The 26,859-nt window shown below is 48.7% G+C and overlaps 2 protein-coding genes across 2 annotated transcripts in view; both read right to left on the bottom strand.

Annotated features, from left to right (window-relative positions):
* IARS2 (isoleucyl-tRNA synthetase 2, mitochondrial) overlaps nucleotides 1-26,859 on the bottom strand; it is a 1,527,005-nt gene that overhangs the window by 615,632 nt on the left and 884,514 nt on the right. The window lies entirely within an intron of this gene.
* Nucleotides 9,168-9,534, bottom strand: LOC138467143 (large ribosomal subunit protein eL37). The gene has a single exon (XM_069607240.1). It carries the CDS (start codon nucleotides 9,501-9,503, stop codon nucleotides 9,210-9,212), a length of 294 nt encoding a protein of 97 aa, XP_069463341.1. The 5' UTR covers nucleotides 9,504-9,534; the 3' UTR covers nucleotides 9,168-9,209.

Below are 26,859 nucleotides of genomic sequence, written 5' to 3'. Positions count from 1 at the left end.
CACCTCAGTTCCCTTTGAACACAACAGATGCTTAAATACCTGGCTACAACTATACATATAAGCCCTTGGAATACTAAGGGGGAAGGTGGGTGGGACGTATGGAGGAAAGGGGACTATGGACTATGAGTACTCGAGTCACTACGGTGAGTAACTTTAATTACTCGTACGTCCCGTCCCCTTTCCTTCATCTTTGTGGGCGATTCCACCGAACCAGAAACATAGGGTGGTGCTGTGGTAACCTGCCTTATTACTAGGACGAAGCAAAAAGGTTCTTCCGAACCGCCTGACCAAACTCTGCATCGTGCCTGGAGCTGGTGTCCAGTGAGTAGTGCTTACAGAAGGCCAACAGAGTGGCCCAAGTAGCCACCTTGCTGATGACATCCCAAGGCACATGTCTATATGAAACGCGACACCCGTGGCCTTGGCACTGACCGCATGAGCATGAATCCCCTCAAGAACAGGCTTGCCCATGGCCGTATACGCCACCGAAATGGCTTGAAACATCCAACGGACGATGAAAGCCTTAGACGCTTGAGAGCCGGGGAGGAGAACCCAAAAGTCACAAACAATGCATCAAACTTCTTGAAGGATTTAGTCCGAGAGAGATAAAACTTGAGGACCCTCCACTTGAGGTCAATGGAAGTCAGGGACCTCTCTACCTGTGACTGCGCGTTCATGAAGAACACCAGCAGGCAGATCTCCTGATTCAGGTGAAATGGAGAGACCACCTTGGGGAAGAAATGTGGGCTAGTACACAAGATGACTTTGTTGTTGTGAAACGTGGTGAATGGCTTGCACAAAGACAATGCCTGCTGCTCACTAACCCTGCACGCAGAGGTGAGAGACACCAATAAAACAGTCTTTAGTGTCACCAAGCGGATGTCCACAGAAGCCATTGGCACGAAAGGCTTGCGTTGCAAAGCTGCAAGAACACATTGAAGTCCCAGACCGGATGAGGTCTCTGCATTGGAGGAAAAAGCCTAGACAACCCCTTAAGGTGGTGCTTAACCACTGGGTTGGCTGCCGAAAACACATGCTCTGGGGAATTCTTGAAAGCCCTGATGGCCGCCAAATACAAGCAGCAAGTATACCCTTCAGTGGATTATCCAATCTCCTCATGCTGCGCCCTGGTTTACAGGGGAGCTTTACTTTGCAACCCGCCAAGCGTAACGCAAGTGGAGAAAGAGTTATGATGCCCTACTATGTGTGGACTGTAAAAAACAAAGCACTTTTTATCATAAGGGTCTGAAAGCAGCCAAATTAGCCTATTTTACAAATTCCATTCAACCGGCTGTGAATGCCCCCAAAAAAAACTTGTGAAATTGCAAAACATTTCTCCAACCCGGTTGAGATTTCTGCGTCTTCGAATTCCCAGCTATTATGTGATAATCTTTCTGGGTTCTTCATCGAGAAAATCAGAGGTATTAGGAAGGACATTATAGATAAAGGGACAGCCAAGTTTTATACTGTCATGCCTCTGAAGATTCCTTATTCTCACTTGCTACCAAGCACAGGGGGATGTTATTCCATTAGTGTGTTTTACTCCCAATAACAGGGTGGAGATGAGTAGGGTGGTGGCTGGCCTTAAGTCAGCTTCCCCTCTGGATGATATTCCTCTGCACCTACTGAAACATGCCACAGAGAATTTCTTTGAGATTCTTGTCATAGCTGTAAACCCCTCTCTGGCATTTGGTCAAATCCATGTTAAGCATTAGTGATTCTCCTGCCATCTCTGGACGTCTCGGTTTTATCTTATTATCTCAATATTGCCTTTCCTTATGAAAGTGATGGACACGGTGGTTACCACACAGTTGAGGGTTTTCCTTGAGAGACAGACAAAGTCTGTTCTGGTAGCAGTACTTGACGATCTTACCATGATCAGAGACTAGGGTTGCACGGCAGGCCTAATTTTGCTGGACATGTTGGCCGCCTTTGATACTATTGATAATGGGATTCTGCTAACCAGATTACAGTGGCAGGGTTCTCTGGGCCAGTCTTGGATTGGTTCTGTTCCTTTCTGATCTCTCACACTCAGATGGTTTCTCTCCCTCCCTATAGGTCTTCTCCAGTTGCTGAGACTTGCGGGGTCCCGTAATGCTCAGCCCCGTCTCTGCTGCTTTTTAATTTGTATATTCAGCCCCGGATGATACTTATTCTGTCATTTGGGTTCCGAGTCTTCTTCTATGCAGACGACACTCAAGTACTGTTTAGGTTAGGCCCGGACCAAATGGGGATAGCAGCAGAACTAAAACAATGTCTTGATGTGTCAGTCTAGAAAAATGGATACCTCTCATATTTGACGGCAAACGTATGTTGGTGACCGTGGGCCAACCGTCTCATGCACGATATGACAGACATATAGGTTTCTGAGTTTGCCAATGAACGACCATTTTGATGTAACAAGGATCGCCATTTTGTTTTCTAACCATTGCTCATTGCTTTCTGTTCTTATTGCTTCGCAGGACATTTTCTGCTTACACTGCTCGACTGTAAAACATTGTTGTCTGAACGTGAAAGGACAAGGCCGCAGGGCCGCGAGGATAACAAGAGTTTGTTGAAACACAATGTAGGCAGCTCCAGGAAGGAATGCCCGGCTCCCTCCCGAATGTAGCCTTGAAGCAGAGCTGCAGGGCATTTAATCATTTCGCAGCTGCCAGCCAGTCTCATTATATGGTAGAATATGTTAGAATAAAGCAGCTAAAGGCTTGAATTATGCTCTTCTTACGGCCCCCCTTTACTAAGTCCTGTAGAGCGTGTCGGCTCCCAGGACACGAATAGCACCTCATAGACAGCAAGGTCTGGAATGTGACTCTTCCCGCGAATGTAGCTCGCTTCCAAGAACAGAAGCACTGTGTTCTGTTCAACAACTGAAAGATGCCTCCGCACTTGCAAATTGCATATTGTTACTAGAATAGATAAGGTGTCATAATTGTCGAAAGTGCCCATCATCACACCGAGTTCAAAGAAACCCAATAAAGGGGGGTGTTAAACATGTCATCGCTGATTGTATGATATGCTTTTTGTATATATGTAACTGATGTACGTAATTCACTCTCTTGCGTCCCTCGAGGTCTAGAGATACACGTCGCAGGGCGTGAGACCGAGTTGGCCAACTGAGACTATTTGCTTTGCAATAAACCCTAGCTTTGGGAATACAACCTCGTATCTATCGTGTGTGGTGACTTGCCTTGTTTCCATAGACGTAAGGGACCCGTAGGGGCCCCTTTCAGATGCTATTCAAGGATGGATGGATGGAAGCAAATTGGTTCAAATTAAATGGTGGTAAGACGGAGGTATTGATTCTGCTGGCTCTACCTCCGAATTCTGGCAGCCCTCAATTGGCCCTTTGCCAGAGCCAGCTAAAACGGTCCAGAACGTGGGCATGAAAATATCTGCCTCACTGACTACGGACAGCCAGATTAACTTGGTCTGTGGAATCGGCTTTCTCAAATTAAAACAGTTGAAGAAAGTCCTCTCTTTCATCCCTAGGGAATGTCATGCCCAAGTGGTTGCAGCCTGCCTCAATGGCAGCATTGATTATTTAAACGCCATCTATCTTTCCCAACCTTTGTATCTTATTCAATGTCTGCAAGTGTTACAAAAAACAGCAGTTCGATTAGAGAAAGGGATTCCTTCTGGTCAACATATCTCCAGGGCTCGTCAATCTCTGCATTGGCTGCCTTTGGCAGCCCATGTTGAATTTAAAGCCTCATGTCTGATTCACTGTGCGATGAAAGTGAAAAGGTACCTAGCGATTCAGTAGAAATTGCAGAGCTACAATCCTAGCTGCCGTCTCAGATCCACTAACGCTGCACTCTTATGCGTTCCTAGGTATGGTAAGGAGCGTGTTGGAGGCAGGTCTTTCTCGGTTGCAGGGCCAAGACTTTGGCATTCATTGCTGCTTGCACTACGGCGCACAGCGGACTTTGAGGCTTTTAAACGAAACCTAAAAATGTATCTTTTCAAGTGATATTCCATTCTTTCGTTCATTCGGTATCTTTTCAATGCGCCATGATGCCTTTGGTAACAGCGCACACTATAAGTGCTTGATTGATTGATGAATAGCAAATACATAACAGTACAACATTGCACAACCACGGGAGGTGGCAAGGCTCAACAGAAGTAATGAACTCTTACTTTTGGAACAGGCTCACCTCAAGCGAACAGGTTACGCAGCACTGCTTGGCGTACTCTAGACTCCACCCTGGAATCCCTGTTGACGCAGTAGAATTTCATGAAGGTGTGCGTGGAACTCCACGTAGCGGCCCTGCAGATGTCCAGCAGGGGCACACCAGACAGGAACGCCGCAGTTGCAGCGATCGCTCTGGTGGAGTGGGTTCTGACGACCGGGCAGGGTTGGTTTGCCAACCAATGACATTGCGTGATGCAGCCGAAGAGCCACCTTGAAATGGAAGCCTTGGGCAAGGCCATCCAATGGATCACAGGACCAAAGTTCACAAACAGTTGTGAAGTCTTCCAAAAATTCTTAGTGCGTGTCACGTAGAACTTCAGGGCATAAGAAACGTCCAGCGAGTGCAAAGCATTTTCTGCCGGCGACAAGTAATTCAGGAAGAAAACAGGTAACACCAAAGGCTCGTTGAGATGTAAATCCGACAGAACCTTTGGCATAAAAGAGGGGTGCGTACGCAGTACCACCCTTGATTCGTGGAAAGCCAGGTATGGTTGCTTGCAGGATAGGGCCTGGATCTCACCTACCCTTTGGGCAGAGGTGATGGCAACAAGAAAGAAACTAGAGTGGGGCCAGATACATAGGCTCGAAGGGAGCCCCCATGAGCCTCATCAAAACCACTTTGAGTTCCCACGACGGGGCAGGAGCCTTCACCAGTGGCAAAGATCGGAAAAGTCCTTTGAGAAACTACCATGACGAGTCTGTAGGACCAGAGCAAGGATCTTCCTGGGGATCTGTTGTAGTGGGAGATCGCTGCCAGATGCGCCTTGATGGAGGCATGCGCCAGTCCAGCCTTTGCCAAGGATATCGAGTACAGAAGGATCTGCGGAGCCGTGACCCTCGGAGGGGTAATCTTCTGCAACTGGCACCACGTAGCAAAACGCTTCCACTTATGGCCGTACCACTTTAAGGTCGACAACGCCTTGGCAAGGACCACCCTGCAGTCCGCTGGTAACTCATAACCTCCAAACTCAAAGGCTGCAGAAGCCAAGCCTTCAGGTTCAGCAATCCTGTTTCGTGATGAAGGATTGTGCTTCCCTCTCTGGTGACAAGAACCGGAACCACCAGCAACTTGAGTGGAGGCACTGCGGCCAGGCTGAGAAGGTCCAGGTACCAAATCTGCAGAGCTATGAATATCATCTTGCATTCGTACTGTCTGAGTGTTCACCTGCTGGTGAACTTCGGCCATTTGGAGTTTGCTGCCGTCGCAAACAGAATGATCTGCGAACAGGCAGTCCACCTGATCCGGGTGGAGCTCCTAATGGCAGGAGCATTTTTCTGTGCTGCCAGAGTCTGCAATGGCATTCTTGACTTCCGCTAGGTGAAGAGGGACAAGGAACATCCCCTGTCCGATGGCCCAGTGACAAGTCCTGGGCCTTCATGGAGAGAGCCGGGGATCGAGTACCCCCCAGCTTCCTGATGTAGAACATGGTTGTGGTGTTGTCTATGAAGATCCTCACCACCTTACCTTTCAGAGATGGTAGGAATGACTTTAGGGCCCATAAGATCGCCCATGGCTCCAGGATGTTGATATGGAAATCTTTCTCCTCCGACAGCCACAGGCCTCTGGCGTACAGACGTCCGGTGTGAGGTCCCCAACTTTCCATGGAGGCATCCATGGTGACCGTCTTCTGGTATGGAGGTTTTTAAAATCCCGTGCCTTTGGCGATGTGGGAGCAGACCCCCCCTCCCCCCACCAGTCTATCGCTCGTCGCAACTCCTCGTTGAGAGGGATCCTGTCTGTGAAACTTCCAGACACCTGTATCCAACGGGCATACAGGAATTCTTGTAGGGGTTGCATCTGCAATCTGCAGAGGCGGACGAGGTAGATGCATGACGACATGTTGAGCAACGACTTGATAGCCCGCACCGTGGCCATCTCTGCAGACAATAGCCGTTGCACCTTTCCTTGAATAGCTGCTAGCCTCTCTTCCGGCGAGATACCGTGTTGTGTCTGGTGCCTAGGAACAGCACGTTCTGCAATGACGTTAAGCAGGACTTCGGATAGTTGACGGAGAATCTCAGATCTGTCAGTAGCCGGATTGTCACCTTTGGGTGCTCGTCGGCCTGCTCCCACGAGCGGGTGTGAAATCAGCCAGTCGTCCAGGTACAGGTATGAATGTATGCCCTGTAGACGTAGGTGGGCCGCCACTGGTGCTAGGCACTTCATGAATACTTTTGGGACTGACTTCAAGCCAAATGGTAGGGCCTTAAACTGGTAGTCCTGGCCCTGCATCACGAAACAAACATTTCCAATGTTTCTTGTGAATGGGGACGTGGAAATAGGAGTCCTCCAGGTCCAACGCCATCAAGAAGTCTCCTTTTTTACAGTTGGCCAAGCACAAGCTGCAACGTGACCATCGTACATGTCTGGGACGTTAAGTATTTGTTCAGACATCACAGGTCCAGGATGGGACTCCACAGCCCCCTCCATCTCAAGTATCAGAAATAAACTCTGGAGCCCCGGAGCCGTTAGGGAACTAGCTCGATCGCCCCTTTTCGTAGCCTGGCTCGTACCTCTTCCAGAAGCTGAGGGATGTGCTGCTCCTGCCGGGAAACCGGTGGAATACGAGAACACTGGTGTAGAAACTCCAAGGTGTGCCCCTGTTCGAGAGCATCCAGCATTCATCTGGTAGTGGTGATCTTCCTCCACTCGCTGATGAACCTCCTCAGCCGGCCTACCACTGGGGTGCATGAGTGGGGGCCCTACCTCTGGGCCAGTTCAGGCTTGCTTGGGTGCCTGCGTCCTGCCCTTCTGGCGACCGCAACACTTTCCTCCGCTACCGTAGGCCTGGGAGAAGCCACTGTAGGCTTCTTGCATTGAAGATTGGGAAGGCTGTATGATGCAGAGAACCCTTTCGATGAACTGCTCTATTTTCCCCTAGAGGAGCAAAAAGACGAGCGGTGCAGTTGGAGAGCGCCGAGGGAGCGGGCCGTCTCTGAATCCCCTTTGATGGCCTGAAGGTACTTGTCGACTGCCTTTCCCAAACAGATTTTCCCCATCGAAGAGCATGTCCAGCACCTTTGCTTGGATCTCCCGATGGAAGTGGCCTTCATCCATCCCTGCCGACGAGGGCAGACAACGTTCCTCATTTGCCTCAATCCTGTGTCAGCGACGTCCACCGCCACCGTGATGGCGTGGTCCGCTGCCACTTCTCCTTCCTGGAAGAGGGTGAGGGCCTCCATCTTATCGTCGGGGAGGAACTCCAGAATCAGTCCTAGTTTGTACCACAACTCCCTGTCGTACCTGGCTGGCGTGTGTTGGCCGCCTTGATTGTGGACGCTGCAGTGTAAATCACCTTGTCCATGGCGTCCATCCTATTACCCTCACTGTCCGGAAGGGACTGAAGATGATGAGGACGGGTTAGCCGACCGTTTCCTCTCCACTGCCGACACCTCTAAGGCTGGCATTTGGGTGCAGAGTGTGGCACCTTATACTTCTTTTCCAGCCTATTCCGCTTGGCTGGAGCTGTGCAAGGGTTCTTCATGAGGACTATGCCCTCTTCCCAAATATCGTCCATAAAAGGTACTGATGATAGTCTTCCTCTTGGCCTGTCGACAAATGTGGTGACTTATCATCCGTCGTCATGGCTCTATCCGTTCCTGTTTCTGCTGGGGGAGTTGGGTCCCGACGCGGTGGAGGAGGTTGATATGGGGGGCTTCAGAGGCTGGCTGGGGACCTGGGAGACCACAGGTACCGATGCCGGAGGCATTCTCTTCTGGATCTCTGACACCAAGGAGTGGAGAGTCGACAGAATATCCAAGGAAATGTCCCTCGGCTGAAAAGGCAACACAGGGAACCTTGGCCCTGCGCCGTAGTTGCTGTCATCCTCCTCGTGGACCGTATACAAGAACTTCTCATTGTCGTCCGTGGACGAGACCTCCATGGCTTGGGAGACGACCTGGGAGGGATATTTCGAGGCCTCCTCTCCCCCCCGGCCCCCTTTTTCCTTCTTGAGGTTTCTGGACTGGGACCTGTGCCGGTATCTTCCCTCCTTCTGGCGTACCTGTACACTTATCTGTGGGAACAGGCATGGGCTGTATCTCCGATCCTCATTGAATCCGCAAACCGTCTAATGGTTGTTTACGTTCCCGCGGAGGCAACTAAAACATACGTCCAGGCACAGAAACGGACAATCGGGAACCACGGACCAACATCGACTACTAACTGCAGAATAATTATACTCTGCCACGGACCAAATTGTTTTTTGATCAAACAAGTGATCCTGACCTATCCAGGAATCATGCAAAGTAAACGACTGATGGATCAGAAGAAATAAAACTGGATTCTTCATCCATTCTTCATGCATTGAATCAAATACACTCGACTAGCAGCATCCAGATGTAAAGCACACTTACCACTGTATGAGTCCGCACTTCTCAGCAGGACCAAGCCTGAGGGAGCCTCTGGCATCCTAGTGATTCAGAATCGAGAACCCGGGATTTATAGCACCGGCAGGGTCGCCCCCATGGAGCCCTGATGAAGGCACATGCAATTTGATGCAATTTCGCCGAACGTGACATGACCTGGGGACACTTGTTTTGTATGGTTCCCAATTGGACCAGATTCTGTATTTTCAGTCTCTGCCACGTTGGCTAAAAAGATATCTTGTTTTCCCTATGACCCTTCAATATATACTGTTACAAATAGAAGGAATACGTAATACAAAGAAGTAATCCCCCATGAATCAGGACACTTTTTGGGAATTTGGGCGGTTCATAGCCCCTCCTGTCCCATCTTTACTATTTGGATTCATTCACAAAAACACCCATCTATTGATTAGAATATGTATATTGAAATTAATTTGTATACTAACCATTAAGTATTTTATGTTCACTTGTTGTATATACTACACTCCTCTTTTTTGATTTTTATTTGTTTTTGTTTATGTAAATTGTTTTTCAGCATTGTCTTAAGCTATCCACATTATACATTTGTTTATATTGGTAAATAAATTATTGTTTTTGAATTCTTGTATTTTTTTTTTTTTGTGCAGCAAAATTTATTTAACAAAATATCTTAGGACGAGCTGGATGCTGCAACCGCCGCTCTCTTCGGTTTTGGTGTTGTACCCTCGCGGAATCCATTCCTGAATCTACGGTAGACAACCTTCAAGTGTCTCATACGGCCTGTACCAGTGGTATTGCGCCTCTTCGCCTTGACACTCCAGTTATACGATCTCTTACGCTTAGCGGGATAGCCACACTTGCCACAGGTACATTTCTGGAGATGGTACGCCTTGGATCCACAGCGACGGCACAGTGTGTGCGTCTTATTACGGCGTTTACCGAATGACGATGTCCCCTTCGTCATCTTGCCCCAAAAGCCGACACGATAGAGATTCTTGTATTTTTTTTAACACAATGAATGGTCTGTACAAAAAAAAAACTTTTTGACCTCTGTGTGGATCTGTCATTTAGCAGACCAACACCTTCATTAAATCTGTGGACCGACCTCATTACCTCGATTGGTCCATTTAAATAATTGCCTTGAGTATTGTTCACCAGCAAGGGTACCCCTTTTTGTTTTCATGTACCTGTAGACTTTGCCAAAGTCTCTGCGGTGGTGTCGCGCTGTGGGGGAAAGGACACTTTCTGCACCGTGGGAGCCACCCTTGTAGGATAAGCACCCTTAGCTGCCATGGTAGTAGTAGCTGCCGACTGAGTTGCCGACTAGGTCTTTGCCTGTGCCGGTTGAGCCTGCACGGGCTGCGTGGCCTTTGCAGCTACTCTGATTTCTCCCGTAGCTTAGCCAGGGTAGATTACTTCCTCTTTGAAGAGGAGCTTGATGGTAGGCTGGCAATGGAGGCAGACGCTGATTCTGATCGCGCCCTATCCACTTTGGGAACCGCTTCCGCAGTGAACACGGTGGACTCTGACTTGTAGATCTTGGCCTTAATTTGGGCCCCCACGGATGAGGCACCCTCAAAGGACTAAGAAGACCGCTCTTCGGACCAGCCGGTCCTGCATGTGGCATGACCCTGCTCACAGCACGGGTCAGAGGCCTTTGTGTTAAGCCACGCCACCAGACTACTATGCCTGTCTGTTGTTTTCTTAGAGAAACTGAGGCATATCTCGCACTCTCCTTCCTTACGGTCCGAGTGCAGAAAGTAGAGGCATTGTAGGCGTTTGTCCTACGCAAATACATTCTGTAGCACGTATTTGGTGCAGGGCCTGAAGAGGGACCTTCCCTGCTCCGTCATGGTTGGAGGGCGCGAAGTAGGCCCAAGAAGGCCTTTGAGAATCTACGATGAATCCTAGCCCTTGAGAGGTACGGAACTTCACTAACAACGGGTCCCCGTTGTCGGCTGATAAAAGAAAGAGCACACAGGCTCTCAAACAAAAAATGAACTTTTCTCGTTGAAAAACACACAGAAATGTACAAATAGCTCAGAGGGCAACTCGAGGAATTCCAACTCTGGAGGGTGCGGTAAAAATCTGAAGATGGCTGCCAGAAGAGGGGCATAGGAAGAGGACCGTCATTGGATGGGGGCAGTATGATCCAGGGGATAGTGATTGGTTTAGAGGAAAAATACAGTTTTAAAGTGAAAGTGAAACTGTTTTTTCAATTACTGAAGATTCCCAGCCTGACGGGGAATATTCATGAGCATGTGAATCCATGCCAGACCCCATGCTGGAGAAGAACAGGTTACTCTCTTACCTGGTAACGTTCTTTCATTGGGATGGTCCGACGACATATTCTATATATATGACAGTAATCACCACAGCTGTGCTGCTTCGGAAAATTTTTCAGTGTCTGCATCCTGCGTCGATGAGGTCGACAAGCCGCCCTCGAGAACCTCCTCCGACGGCCGACATCACTGCATGTTATAAGTAGGACGCACGACGCCCGTAGCCTCAGTTGTAGTTTTTTCCCAGAACGTGTGGCACCAGTCTTCTGCCAGTCTGACCACACAAAGCCTTGCGGAAACGTAAGCTGCAATCGCATAAGAAATTCTGTAGCGGGGAAGGCAGGGAGGGAGCGATATGGAATATGTCGTCGGACCATCCCATCGAAAGAACATTACCATGTAAGAGAGTAACTTGTTCTTCGAGGGGATTGTGTCCTCCGACGTATTCCATATCTATGACAGACTCCCAAAGCAGCACCAACGCAAGGAGGTGGGAAAATAATTTAGAATACAGAAATTTAGAATGCCCAATCAAATTACGGAGCAAAGGACCTTGCCAAAGGCCAGATCCTGCCCACGGATGGAATCGAGGGAGTAGTGACGTACAAAAGTATGGACTGAAGCCCAGGTGGCTGCATCACAGATGTTACGAATAGGAACACACCTCTGTAGGGCAGTAGAGGCAGCCATACCCCTGGTAGAATGGGCCCGTAAGCCGACCGGTGGGTCCTTACCCGCCACATGGTAACATTCAGAAATTGCCAGAATAATCCAGCGAGACAAAGTCTGCTTAGTCACAGCTTGTCCCAAACGCTTTCCAACATAACCAATGAAGAGTTGATCGTCCACTCTGACCCGGGACATGCATGAAATATAAAAGCTTAAAGCTCTCCTAGGATCGAGCCTATGGAGCCTCTCCTCTTCCTTACCATGAGGCGGAGGAGGATAAAATGCCGGAAGAACCACCTTCTGGCCTAAATGAAATTCCGACACCACCTTCGGAAGAAAGGAAGGACGAACTCTAAGGACAACCATGTCCTTATGAAATACAGTGAAGGGTGGCTTAACTGAAAGTGCCTGTAACTCACTCACTCTGCAAGCGGAAGTGACCGCAACCAAAAATACAGTTTTAAGAGTTAACAATCTCAAAGGGCACGAATGCAAAGGCTCAAACGGAGCACCCATCAGAAACTTGAGGACAAGGTTCAAATCCCAACCGGGCACCTGGAAAGGTGACGGAGGGAACACATTAAGTGAGCCCTTTTAGAAACTGAGAAATTAAAGGGATTTTAAAATAAGAACACTCTTCAGACGAGCGCTTAAATATTGACAGCGCCGCCAGGTAACCTTTAACGGTACCCACTTGCAAGCCCCTGTGGGCTAAAGAAAGCAAAAAAGACAGAACCACAGGAATGTCACATGAAAACAAATCCACATTCATAAACCTGCACCAGTCGCAGAACTTTCTCCAACGGCAACGGTACAGGGACTTTGTTGCAGGCCTTCTGGCCAAAAGCAACACCTCCATCACGTCTTCAGGGAGGTCTCAATCCTTATACCTCAACCTTTCAGAAACCAAGCGTGAAGGTGGAGGGATCTGACCTCTGGATGGAGAAACTGACACCCCTCCCGTGAGAGCAGATCGTCTCGGTAGGGAAGACGACGTGGAGGGCAGATGGACAAGTCGAGAAGGTCCGGGTACCACGTCCTCCAGGCCCATGCCGGAGCAATGAGGATCATCTGGGAACCGAACCTTCGTGACCTCCGCAGCACTTGCGGGATGACGGGGACTGGAGGAAACGCGTACACCAGTGGGAATGACCACTCCGCCACGAACGCGTCTCCTAAGGCTCCTCTTGGAGGAAATCCCCACGAGCAGAACCTTTCGCACTTCCGGTTGACACTGGAGGCGAAGAGATCCACTTGAGGGGTCCCCCAAAGGCCGAAGATCTCCAGGAGAATCTCCTAAGCCACTTGTGAGAGATCACGCTCTGCCTGCTCAGAGCCTCTGCCGTTTCGTTTTCGTCTCCGGCCAGATGAACTGCCGAGATTGAAACTTCCTGCTGGATTGCCCAGAACCAGAGCTGCATCGCCTCCCTGCACAGAGGAAGTGACCCTGCTCCCCCCTTTTTGTTGAGGTAGTGCATGGCCACTGTGTTGTCCGTCAGGATCAGGACATTCTTCCCTCGCACAGTCGGCAGAAAAGCCTTCAGTGCAAGCCTGACGGCCCTCAGATCCAACAGATTGATATGGAGTCTGGACTCCGACGTAGACCAACGACCGCTGACTGTCAACTCGTTGGCATGAGCTCCCCATCCCGTGAGGGATACGTCCGTCACGACCTTCACCTCCGGCCAGGGTAGCCAAAATGGAGCCCCCTTCATCAGATTGCCTTCGACGGCCCACCACAGAAGGTCCCTTGCGACCGAGGACAGCAGCTAAACAGGGTCCGACATCCTGCCAGAGGACTGAGACCACGGGAGCTTGAGTGCCCATTGCAAAGATCTCATCCGCAACCTGGCCTCTGGCACCAGAAGAATGCAGGATGCCATGAGGCCGAGCAATCTCAAGAACTCGAACGCTGGGAGACTCTGGGCATGCTGAATGTGATGAGCCCTCACCTGGGGAGAAAAACACTGCCCCAGGGACGTGTCGAGCACTGCTCCGATGTACTGGAGCCTTTGAGTTGGCGTCAAGTGGGACTTCTTTAAATTGAGGGAGAAGCCCAGCTTGTGGAGGGAGTGGAAGGTGACGGACAGATGATCCAGGACTTGCTCGGGAGCGTGCTCCCTGATCAACCAATCGTCCAGAAAGGGGTAGACGTGAATCCCCCCTTTCCTGAGATGCACTGCCACCACTACCATGAGCTTGGTGAAGACCCTCAGGGTGGAGGTCAATCCGAATGGCAGGACCCGAAACTGAAAGTGCGAGTCGCCAACCGCGAACCTCAGGTACTTCTTGTGCTTTGGATGGATCAGCACATTAAAATAAGCGTCCTTGAGGTCGAGAGACACCAACCAGTCCTGAAGTTGAAGGGCCTGGAGGACTTGAGAGAGAGAAACCATCTTGAACTTGTCCTTCCTGAGGAGTTTGTTCAAACCGCGCAAGTTCATGATGGGTCTCAATCCACCGTCTTTCTTGGAAATCAAAAAATAAGGGAAATACCATCCCTTGTTCCTCTCTGCTACAGGCTCCAGTTCTATGGCACCTTTCTCCAGCAGGGATTGAATTTCCTGCGCAAGGAGCAGATCCGGACTCTTCAAAGAGAGATTCCCCGGTGGATAGTCTTGAGGCCTCTGCCGGAAAGGAAGACAGTAGCCTTCCCCCAACCGGCGAACCATGGGACACGGCCTCATGACTGAGCTGAAGCGGCTGCGGCATTGCCTGAGGGCAAAGAGGCAACAGCCGCAGCAGCCTTGGCACCTCGAGTACCGTGTTTTCCACCTCTGGCACTCCTACGGTGGCACCTCTGACTGGCAGCTCCTCTCGCTTTACCAAAGGATGAGTAATAACGAAAGGACCCTCCCCTCCATTGCTGTCCCCTAGGGCGAAAAGGCGGAGGTTGGCGAACTGCAGCGCCCAACGACTTTGCTGCAGCTTTGGAGGTCTGCAACCTGTCAAGGCTCTCGACAGCCTTGCTGCCAAAAAGATGTTCCCCGTCAAAGGGAATGTTGAGGAGCCGGGCCTGCACATCAGGAGCAAACCCCGACTTCCACAACCACGCAAACCTGCATATCACCGTGCTTGCGGCCATGGACCGGCTGACGCAATCTGCCATGTCCAAACCCGACTGAACGGCTTCACACATGGCATCCTTGCCATCCTGAACCATGGCAAGGAAACCATCCTGTTCGTCCCCTTTGGGAATATATTCAGCCGCTAAGGAAAGACAGTTTCACAGAGTGTGCGTGAAACGTGACAAGGCACATACGGAGTTGGCCGCCTGAAGCGCCCTACCCCCTGAAGAAAACACTTTCTTTGCCCAGCCGTCAAAAAGCTTGTCGTCCCTATCAGGAGGGATGGTAGGATACAACTCCTGCTTTGCCGGGGCCGTAGCCGCCTGCACCACCAAACTCTCCGGAGTGGGGTGCTTGGTCAAGTAGCAGGGGTCGCTACTGGCTGGGCGGTATTTTCGCGGCAAAGACTTGCCCACTGCCGGGAGACTCTCCGGAGCAGTCCAAGCCGCCGCCACCCTCCTCTGTAGAGCCATATGGAACGGCAGTACCAGGTCAGTTGGTGGACCTTGGTCGAGGATATCCATAAGGTCATCCTGAAGAAAATCCCCTGGGGGAGCAGACCATCCCAAGTACTCGGTGACCCTGTACATAAGACGCCGGTACGAGGAGTCCGCATGAGTGCCAGGCTCAGGCCTACAAAACTCCACCTCCGGAGCGGTGTCCAGCCCACTGGCATCGTGCAGGGACTGGCGCAGGTCCTCAATTTGGCTATGGCCCGAGAGAATCTCGTCCGGCACCGTATCCGGAACCATGCCATCATCAGAGCCCTCATCCACCTCTGAAATAAACTCAAGATGGCGGTAAGAAGGCACAGAATGTGGAACAAAGCCATGCTTGACCTTTGCCAAAGCCTTTCTAGGTGGTTCCACCGAGCCCCGGGGAACCCCCGTCAAAAGGCGTGGAGTGAATCGCGTTGACGGCGTACGCGGCGCTGACAGCATCGATACAAGTCTCGAGGCCGGAGCCCAGAGCGTGTCCCTCGACAGCCTGGGCGCCGATGGCGTCGACGTCTTCTTCGGAGGCAGGGCCTCGAAAGACTCCATCGACGACCTCAGCGCCACCGGCGTCGACGTCTTCCTCGAAGACACCACAGGTGCACACGGTCTCGAGTGGGTCGAGGACCGGGCATGATAAGAACGATTCCCCTTGTCCGAGCGGGACCTCTCCCGCGAATCGTGCTGACCACCCGAGCCCAAAGGCGTGCGAGCGGTGTCTCTCGACCGATCACGACCAACTCCACTCGGAGGCGCGGACGGACCAGTGCCCTGCGATTCGAGAATCGCCAACATTTTCTTCCCGAAGGAAGCCCATTCCTCTGGTGTCGTATGCTTGGTGGGGTAAGCGACCCGCCGACGGGCGTAGTCCTCGGATGAGGACGGGGAAGGCGACCGATGACGGCGCTTCCGGGAGTGCCTCGAAGAGGCAGAGGAGTGGCGGGACCGACTCCGGGACCGAGACCCACTGGGCTTCCGACGACAACGCGGAGAGTCACCCCTCGAATCGTCCGTCGAAAGCCCCGCAGACCTCGACTTCCGTGGCTAGGACACCTTACCTACCAATAACAACTTCTTGCGCTCCCGCAAGGCTTTGGACGTGAACGACTGGCAGTCGACACAGTCATCCGTGTCATGGGCCTCCCCGAGGCAACAGAGGAAGGCGTCGTGCGAGTCCGTTACCGACATCTTGGACCCACAGTCTGCACTTCTTAAAGCCCGGACGCGGTAAGGAAGACGAGGTAGACATCTTCACGAAGAAATACTTCACAATACGAACAGGTTCGAAGAACCAAGAAAGAACAGAAACTCCAAAGAGTCGAGGCGCGCCGAGATCTCCGAAGCGAACATGTGTAAAGACTGGTAGGGGGTGTCTGTACTTCTGCTCTCTATATGGTAGAGGCGAGGCACAGAAGACCCCAGCCAAGATTCTCTATTACGGTAGCAATGGACGAGCAATCAAGGCCTAGCTTCTCAGGAGGTGATGCAGGCTGGTTCTTAAGTACAGTGTAGTCCCCAAGCCCCCACAAAGGAACGTCCACACACTGTATTGGTTAGAACACAGTCTTTATATAATCAATATTCAAGGTTATATACACTTATCATAATAACTCACTTTGTACTTAGGAAAATCAACAATGGCAAATATATACAGTTCTAAAGTGGTACCACCCTTTGTATTAGATCTCATGAAAAGTGCATCAACAATACTGTAATCATGTCACACAGATCAATAGAGTGAAACCAACAATAGAGAGAAGAGAGAAAATAAGGTGGTTGAACAATAGGCAGAATACTGGCCCCTACCACTAGACACAGTTCTGTGTGGAGATCCCCCCACCTGGGCAACCTGTAAAATAAAGATATAGCACAAGCCCAGTCCATATATTGTTCTGCAAGTCTTATTCCCTCCTATAATGTTTTTACCCCCCCAATGTACCTGGTGGAGTCGAGTTCTTCGAAGAGGCGTCGACAGATCCTTCTTGAGCGACCCCCTTTCAAGCGGGAGTCACGGATCGTCGAGAGGTGTCGAGGAACTCTGCGTTCGGCGGCGGGGAATCGACGGCCCTTCTTGAATGCCTTCCCTTTCAAGCGGGAGACACGGGGCGTCGAACGTCCGTCGACAAACAGGGTAGAACGGCGTCGATGAGGCGGCAGCTTCGTCCGAGCGGTGCTCGTCGGCGTCGGAGCGTCGGCGTCCTGCAAGGCAGAGGCGTGCGGGGCACCTCGGTGAAAATAGTTCTGGACCGCAAAGATTGTGGAGACGGAGGCCCATCAAGGGCGTCGAGTCGTTCGAGTCTTTGGGGTCTTCGGGTGGCGGGAAACCCACCGGCCGGTTTCTCCTCGGCGCGTTGGTCGTACTCAACTTTCTCCGGCAGGATAAAGCGGTCGACGGTGCGGACGAGGGAATCCTTCGATTCAAATGTTCTTAGGCAAGGAGCGGACGGCTCCGGTCGTCGGCGGCACGGCGTCAAGTGGTTCCTACGGCTGGGCAACACAACTTCGACGGGCCTCCAGCGGTTACACAAACCTGCGAACCCTGGTCGACGGCAATGGACTTCGACGGCGTCGATGTCCGGGTGCTTCACTTCGATCTCCTCGGCGGTCCCGTCTCGGCAGCCTTTCGAGGGTCTGTCTTCCAGGGCGCTTCGGCGAAGATGGAGCGGTGCTCGATGGTCCCTCGGAGCACAGGAAGAGGGCGCCTTACCAGGTCCTCTCTCGGGTCAGTCCTCGACGAATTCAGATCTGTCGAAGCAAATGCAACAGCAAGTCTTCTTCTTCCAGCTGGACGTCGAGGATCAGCAATTCCAGTTACTCTTGAGTGGAGACTCAGCTTCTGAACGCTTCTGAACGTTCCTGAACGTTCCTGAACGTTCCTGAACGTTCCTGAACAATTACCAGTGGTGAGAGGTCCCCAGATATACTATTCTGTCTCTCATCCACACTGCTGGCATAAACTCAGCAGCCAATCATACAGAGGGGCATTCATGCAGTCAGTCAGCCAATCAGGCACACAGTGCATTCAGGCCACACTCCTCCCTTTCAGACACTCAGAACAAGGAATGTGGATTGGGACAAGTACCCAGCCATTCAACACTACACACTGCATTCAGGCCAGTTTCGGGCAGGGCTGTCTCAGTCTTTGTCTCTGATGCCAGAAACCAGACAACCACAACAAGGAGTGTATATTGGTCACACACTCCATTCACCCAGGTCCCACCCACAGGAGGTACCCACAACATACAGTCACTGGGAAGGCTCCAGTCAGTCTAGCTGGGCCTTCACAACAACACCATATATGGAACTTCCACCCAACAGCCAGTCAGGGGGAAGGGACAGAGTCAGGGCTTCCCAGGACTTTGGGAAAACAAGGTAACAGGCAATAGAAAGCAAGAGGCCACAGGAGCCATCTTGTTTCCTATCAGGAATCAAGTGATTCCAATGGCAGGGCCTGGGTATCCCAAAATGGAGGACACCCAGAGCACCTGTCAAATTCAGCATGGAGCTGCCACCAGCCCATACCCTGCTCTGTGGGCCACCCACAGGTGCCCAAAAACATACACTAGGGGCACAGGGTTGTACCCCTACCCAGGGGTGCCATAAGGGTATCCCATGGGTCTGTTCACAGAACCAAAAGAGAGAGCTGCACTGCCAGGAGTCCCACATGGACTCCTGGGCAGAAAACATGACAGAACACACGATAAAAAGCAGTAAGGGACAAGGTTTCAGAGGCTCTGTCCCTCTGATGCATTTCCAGCATCACAACATGTTCACGAAAAAACAGAACTGAGGCTACGGGTGTCTTGCGTCCTACTTATAACATCCAGTGACGTCGGCCATCGGAGACGGCCCTCGAGGGCGGCGTATCGACGCAGGACGCAGACGCCGAAGATTTTCCGAAGCAGAACAGCTGTGATGATTACATGTCATAGGTATGGAATACGTCGGAGGACCCAATCCCCTCGAACTCCATATTTCAACGCATGTAATTGCTGGTACTACACCGATATCACTACACGCCAGACAGGCTCCGACTATTAGCTGGGGAGGGCATGGGGGCATGTCCCAGGTGTAACAGCACAAATGCCAAATACTTTCACATGATATGGGACTGTCCCTCACTCCCACCTTTTTGGAATGATGTATGTATGATAATATCTGAAATGATAGGTAGGAAAGTCGACTCCTTGCCAATGCATTTCTTGTTCCATACTTTTGACCACACTCTGGGCTGTGTGAGCAAATTTGTAAACCTGTGCTTTCTAAGGATTGTATTTTGCTGCTATGGATGAGTGCGAGAGTTCCAACTAGTGGCTACTGGCTGAGCGACGTGTGGGCTAACGATATGGAGGCTCAGTGGGCTTGTATGCAACTCACTAAGTCCACCCAAGAGACATAGGGAGCCTGCCTAAACTATATCTTATGTACTTTGCCTCCACATGGTACTCCTGCAGACTTATGGCCAGTCTAACCTCATGTGCGGCCGCTAGACTTGAACTTGAACTTCTGATAGCTACAATAGCCCCCCTGCTATTGCAAAGTACCGCTCTGACGTGTACTGCACCCTGACGCTGACTTTGACTGCCTGTTTCATCCGCTGTAGGTCATAATATGTAATGACATGCATTACCAAGAGTGTTAATAAAAAAAGTTTTAAAAAACAAAAAAACAAGCTGAAGGAAACAATCCTGAATTTGGAGTTGAGGAGGGCCCCAGTGCTAAACTTTTATTTAGATCAGATTCCCAACAGTGAATGAAGAAATTACAATGAGAGAAACGCTCTAAACAGATGGCTAATGCTGCTCTCAAACCCCAAATGGAAAAAGTATAGCATGATCAGATCTGCTCATCAACGGATACTGGACTTCCTCTGGAAAGCTGAGGACAACAGTCTCAAGGATATTTTCCTAGATGCAGGCTTTCTTAGGCCTCGAGCTGACAAAAACTGCTGTGGAACATATTTGGCGCAACACATCTTTATGTATAAAGCTGAATGTATGTTTGTCCGGCTATACAAATCCACACCGTTGAACCCACTGCTACTAGATTTTGCATGAATTCCTCATTTGTCCGGGGCAAGATTGCAGTCTACGTTTGGATGCAAAAAATTCACTCCATAGACGCCCAAATGTACTGATGCTCACCCCAAATCACTACAGTAGGTACTAGAAGGAGGAAAAATTTGGAAAAGTGTCTGCAGCAAAATGTTTGATGTGTTGGTTATTCCTTTGAAATGTATTACTACTGCATACAGTTCGAAAGTGTTTATTAAAGCATTTTTAAATGGAATAAACGATCACACCACTCCAAATATGGGAAATGGCAAGCTTACAGTTTAATAAATTTCATTCACGAGAAGAGAGCACAATCAAATCAATCTTTCTTGGACATGTTCTCAAATGTGCTAAAGCCATTGAGTGACTGAAACATGCCGCACAAAAAACGAGCATCCTTGGAAAAGCTCCATCTGATGCAAAGCGAAAATCAATATCAAGAGCTTCTGAAACACAACAAACAGCAGCACGACTTGCCGACAAGAGGAACATCCTCCGGGGCACATGAGACACCACTCGATCAGGACACGGGCAACGCCTGGTAGCCCAGCTAGTTGAACCTAGAAGGAAAGGGATGGACTAGTTAAAAGGGACTAGCAAGTATGGTAACGCTTGTAGGAGAACCAGAGACATCTGCTCCTGGAAAGGGTGAGAAAAAGGGGGCACCGACCCACCGGCAAGAAAAGATATGGCGAAAATCATAACTACAAGAAAACTCAGCATGCTGAAAATTCTTTGTTCAACACTTAGGAACTTTAGATGAAGGCCCAAAGCCAGTTACTACTCTTCTAGGTCTGCCAACAGAAAATGTGCCCTCTTAAAGACAATCTAACACTATCAACTTTCAATCAGAACTGATAATTCCTCAATCCAGGGATACGTGCAATCCCATTAACCAGATAACGAGTTATTTATAGGCAAAGCAGAAATCATATCAACAACCACAGTTTCAACTGAGTAATTCCAACCGTCATTCCATTTTACACCCTGGGATGAAGAGAACACTGTGAAAGCTATCAAACACGCACACCATTCCTATACCATCAATGCTTTCCCCACACAAGGCACCTTCTTTTATGCATGTAAAACTTCCCAGATTCTCCTAATAATGTCACACTTGACCTTGTTGGCCAGACTATCTTCCGATCATGCCCCTTCCCCCTCATCAGAAAAGTCACTGACAAAATTGTTGCTCTCGAGCTACACATTTATCTCTCGACATATGCTCCTACAAGTCTACTAGTTCAGCTTCCAACTATTTGCAGCAGAGACAGCTGCAATCTCGGAATCCTCTACACATCCTGAACAAGGAAGATCAAAGTATCTTGGTCCCGCTTGACCACTCTGTCATCTTCTACAGGTTTGACCAAAAAGCACTCCTTGAAATGTTAGCCTCCCATAAAGAATTCAATGACAAGCTCTTGTTTGACTCCTACCTTCCCTACAGACATCTTGCTTGTCCTGTTAGGCTCCCAAGCCAATAGGTACTCCAGGCACCCTGTTATCTGTGGAGTTCTATGTGGATCCAACATCTCAACTTCTCTACAACCTCTACCTGGTACCTCTCTGAGGGACCTCCTGTCCAACCATGAGATCATCATACACCAAATATGAACATACACATAAAATGCTGCTGAGTCACATCTCTAGCTAAAGATCACATTTATATTGAGGCCATCATCTCATGGAAAGCCTGTTTCCCACTCACAGAGACCTGGAATGTCAACTGTCTAACTGAAGCTGAAGCCACACAAAAGCGGAAGTAACATTCCTGTGTAATCCAACCTAAGACGCAAAAGTCCAGAACTGGCGTAATGATGTGAAGCTCAACCGATTCACTGCAGACACGGAGTTAATTACATTCATCAATGATGGTCCCCTCCAGTAGGCACAAAAGCACAGACAGCCTAGTAACAGCCCACCGTTCTGTTCAACATCAGACCATTCATCCCAACTGCAAACTTCAGAACCATGATGTAAACCCTAGTCCTATCCCAATTGGCCGGCAGCCAGAACCTTCTCACTTGTGTCCCAAGGTGGGAGGACTCCTTGCAAAATACCGGCCATACTCAACTGCGCTCGCAAACACTCCACGCATGCATCACCAACAAGCTAGTCTGTGTCACCTACAAAACAGTGACAATTAAGGTTCTTGCGCATGGCCACTAATTGCCATTCTGGGAAAACAAGAATTGCAAGAAGGAGAACATAAGTAAGCAAGCCTTCTCATTTCACACACAAGACTCAGGTCATAGGTGTGATCCTTATTCCCTGAGAACATCAAGGTAAACTGAAGAGGATCCACATCACCCTTCCAGTAGACTCCCTGTAACAAGTCAATTACCCACCATTGCTCTGCAAACTTAAGGAAGATCTTGAAAGGAGGGGCCTTGTGGAAAAAAAAGACCGACCCGCTCAATATCTACAGGAGTAGAGTAACAGGTAGCATAATGAAGTCACTAGAAAGATGAACACAGATTTCAGATCACAATGTTCCCATTCAGGAGACTGCCCACTCATTCCAACCAAAATCTTTCACATGCAATGGAGAGCCTGACACTTGAAAACAGCAGTATAATCGGTTGAAAAATCCAAGGTGACATGGTTCACAATGGGGGGGAAGTTAAGTCTTCTCCGAGATTCAAATAAGACAATGGTCTCAAGGATAGGCACAGATTACCATCATAAAATGTATTTATTTTGCTATTGAAAGTACCATAAAATCACATGTAAACACAATACATCATCTCAAAGATAAATCTCATAATTAATAGCAACAATATCAATATAGCAATTCAAGAAAACACAATTCCTTCTTAAAAACCAAGATTTCTTCAGAAACTGCTACAAGATAAATGTTGATTCTGTCTGATAACACAAGAAGAGGGCTTTCCTTAGAGACCTGATGCAAAATCTCTTAAAAATTTGAAAAATATATTTTATTCTCAGCAAAGCATATGCTGGACATAATAAGAGAAAGTGCTGTATATTTTTATCCTGAAAAGGACACTGCTTACATTCCGTTTTGTCTCAATTTTCCCTATTTGTTTATAAGGCTTCCTAATGGTAGAGTCCCCAAAAAGAATTTAAACAGCAACAACCTTGTTTGATTGTCTTCTATTAAAAGGAGAGAAAGAAGGTTCTCGAATCAGGGCGGTTTTCCTTTCCAAATATAGATATTGGCCAAACCACTAACGGGTATAGCGCTAGTTTACACGGTAGGAAAATCTCTTCATATGACATTTTTATAGTCAACATATAGGGGTAATTACAATTCTGATCTTGCAAAACGGAATCCCATAGTTGGTCCAAATCTGTGTCCATCGCTAATTTACAAATCTATTGAAAGCAAGGTAAATTATGGCAACCCATTTGTGAAAAGATATCTCAACATGCTTCTCTGTACACACCTAAATTATCAGTGATCCAATTTCTGGACCAGTACAATTGGAGTGTCAGGCTTGCTTCATATAGTATTCCGTGCATTCCCAAATCCAGCATCACATGATTGTTTGGAGTTCTAAAAGAATGATTAAGAAATTGTTTTAAATGTTTAGTTCCATTTTTTTCTAGATTTCTCAAATGACTAGGTCCCCAAATTTCTGCAATGTATAGTGCTGCGACGTGTGCTTTCGCCCTGTACATTTCTAATGTTTGGGTCGTAGCTTTCCTCCGTTGTGAGGAACCTCAGGGTGTCCTCACTTCTTTTCCCCCCTGGATCCTCCTCTCATGTGGCATGGGAAAGGCCACCGCTCTTAGATCCTGAACCTGGGGTTGGAGATGCAAGGGAGGATCACCTGGGAACTTGGGGAGAGTACGTCCTTTGTTTTGACACAGAATTCCGCTTTCCACACTGAACCCTCTATCCCTCAAGCATTTATAGGCTATTGCCGACCTTGTCCCCTTTCTTCCCTTCAAAATGTCCCCCAAATACATCACCTCAACACTGAAACGAGGAAGAGACCAACTAGGAAGACACATCCTCATTGGAAGGAGACAAACCCATGTCAGCATTCTTTTGTCAATCCAGACACTTCTTAAACTCAATTGTGTACTGGGACGAGGACGACGACAACACGAGTAAGACAGACCTATTGTTCTGATGAGCCGTCTAGTCTTTCCAGGAATCATTATGGTGGCGTTCACTTTAAAACCCGACCTCAGTTTGTGAATAGAGTCAGCTGTAGAGGCAGGATCAGCTATACAGGCAGTGTGAGCCAAGGAGGCAGAAGCAGCAGCTGGGGAAACAACCCCCGGGCAGTGGCGTGGCAAGAGGAACGCTCGAGACCCGGTGCCAAATGCCGAGTTTAGGCAGCAGGAAGCAACGCTAAGGAAAGCAGGAGGCCCATAGCAGATTGCATATGGAAGGCCAGCATGACCGAGCGACGTGGTCACAGAAGTCTTGGGCTGCTGGCAGAGCATAGCCGGGGGAGCAACGCCACGGCGAGCCGCTGGGTGAGGAGCGAGGTCCTGCTCAAGCAGGCAAGGACACGGAGCAGCAGAGACCTTGCAACACCGTAAGCTCTGACCGGTGAGTGTTGGCAGGCAGAGAGGCATTGAACATTGTTGATTTGAATACCGAATGAACAGAAAGTTAAAATAAGCACGTTTGAATGCCCAACAGCGTAAAGGCAAGCATTGAGCACTCATGAATGGAGTTAAAGACAGGTGGTGCATGTGGCAGATACCACGGAAGGTATTGGATGAAACACAAGCATTGGCAAAGTCAAAGCATACCAAGAAGGGTATAAGGTAAGAAGCCAAGTATTGATCAAAGCTAAAAGAGTTAAAGGGACTACAGGATAAAAAGGAAACCTGTGTGTGCAAGAGCCAGAAGACTCCAGAAAAGTGTAACAAAGTGTATGGTGACTCAGCAAGCCACGGTACAGTGTCAAAAGAGCATGACACTGAGAATCAACTCAACATCACTGTCACAAGGAAGCAGTGGCCAATTGGTGATGGAAAACTAAGAAGGGGTATCAGTTCTGTGACCTGTGCTCAGCAAGCCACGGTACAGTGTCAAAAGAGCATGGCACTGAGAATCAACTCAACATCACTGTCACAAGGAAGCAGTGGCCAATTGGTGATGGAAAACTAAGAAGGGGTATCAGTTCTGTGACCTGTAATGGGTGGACCGCGTGGTCTGACAACTGCGCCTAGACTGAGTGCCGTGCATGGAGAAGTCAATGCAAGTATCCATCAAGAATCCTAGGTTTGGCAACAACCTGTCATTTGATTTTGAAGTACAGAAAAATAACTGCCTATGTGAATTAGTGATATCCAAAGAACTTGGAAGTGTCCCCAAGGAACTGTGGCGTTTTTCTTGAAAAGCTGGAACCTTTCAACTCTTATGGAAGAGAACCCTGATACCTTGTGAACTGTTTTGAACGTGGGGGGGAGATCGTTGATTACAAGCCAAGAGCTGGAAGAAGCTCTTTATTTTTAACACTATTCATTTTGAGGCTGACATCCTTACACAATGTATGCATGTAGCTGTGAGTGCAACTATAGGTTTTGGACACAAGACTGATTTGATTTGGACTTCCTGACACAGACTCTCCTTAGTTTTCTTTAGGTAGGCAAATCCCACCTTAGCATAGGGCAAGTTAGGCCTTACTTCATATTGATTGAATTAAATAAAACCATTGAACTAACATTAAATCTGTTGCCTGTGTCTACTTCATAATGCCTTCATACCATATATATTGGACAATGCATTTATCCCACCACCATGTTTTTCAGTGTTAGTTCACTTGTTAATTTGCTTTCCATTTTCATCAATTCTCACATCCAGGTAGTTATAATGATCTATCCGTTCAAGCTTTATGTCCCTCAACTGGATGTTAACCTTTTTCACCAACTTTTTAGGCACAATTAGATACTTTGGCTATATCCATTTCTAGATCCACTCTACTACAATGGTAATGGAAACAGGCCATAGCTTGTTGTAATCCAATTGGAGCCTTACTTATGAGAACAGCATCATCTGCGAATAACTGGATGCTTGTGAACTCCCTGTCTAAACTAGGCGCATCCATCTTAAGGGAACTCAGGATTCTGAGAGAGTGTTTATATATAGACAAAAGCAGAGGAGGTTGAGAACACAACCCTGACTCCTCCCTCTCATAAGCGGGAAAGTAGGTGTACTCTCTCCACTCATTCCATGTCTCACCTGGGAAATGTTACCACTTTACCAACTCGCAATAGCGGCTATCACATTTGAAGCACACCCAATAATACAAAAAATTCCATAATTTATAGCTAGGGACAGCATCTAATGCCATCCGTAAATCCCCCCCAAAAATATAAAGATTGCTCTTGTAACAGGAAAAATGTATAATAGAGTAAGGTCAACCGAAAAACCTCACATATTATACCTGTACCCTACTAAAGTCAGCATGGATGCTGGATAGCATCTGTTTATCCATAACCCAGTCTTCAAAACGTAATATGATCTTAACATATATTTTTTGCTCTCGAATCTATGACTGAAACAGGGGATAGCTGTTGGGATCATTACGATCACCCTTCTTGAAGAATGGAATCATCTCTGCCCCTTCCAAGTCTCTCGGATTTGTTCCTTAGAATGTATATCATTTGAAAAGTGTATGTAATAACGGGGATCCTAACAGATGGATCTGATTGGAAAGGTTCTACACATAACCTGTCCAGACCTTGAGCTTTATTCGGACGCTGGACAAACAGCACTCTACTTCTCTCATAGTAAACTCAAATGGTAGTGTAATAGTAGCA

The sequence above is a fragment of the Ambystoma mexicanum genome, chromosome 4q, assembly GCF_040938575.1.
Source record: "Ambystoma mexicanum isolate Mex_15411 chromosome 4q, UKY_AmexF1_1, whole genome shotgun sequence".
NCBI classification, from domain to species: Eukaryota; Metazoa; Chordata; class Amphibia; order Caudata; family Ambystomatidae; genus Ambystoma; species Ambystoma mexicanum.
The sequence above is the reverse complement of the archived record's forward strand: the minus strand, read 5'-3'. Positions and strand labels throughout refer to the sequence as shown.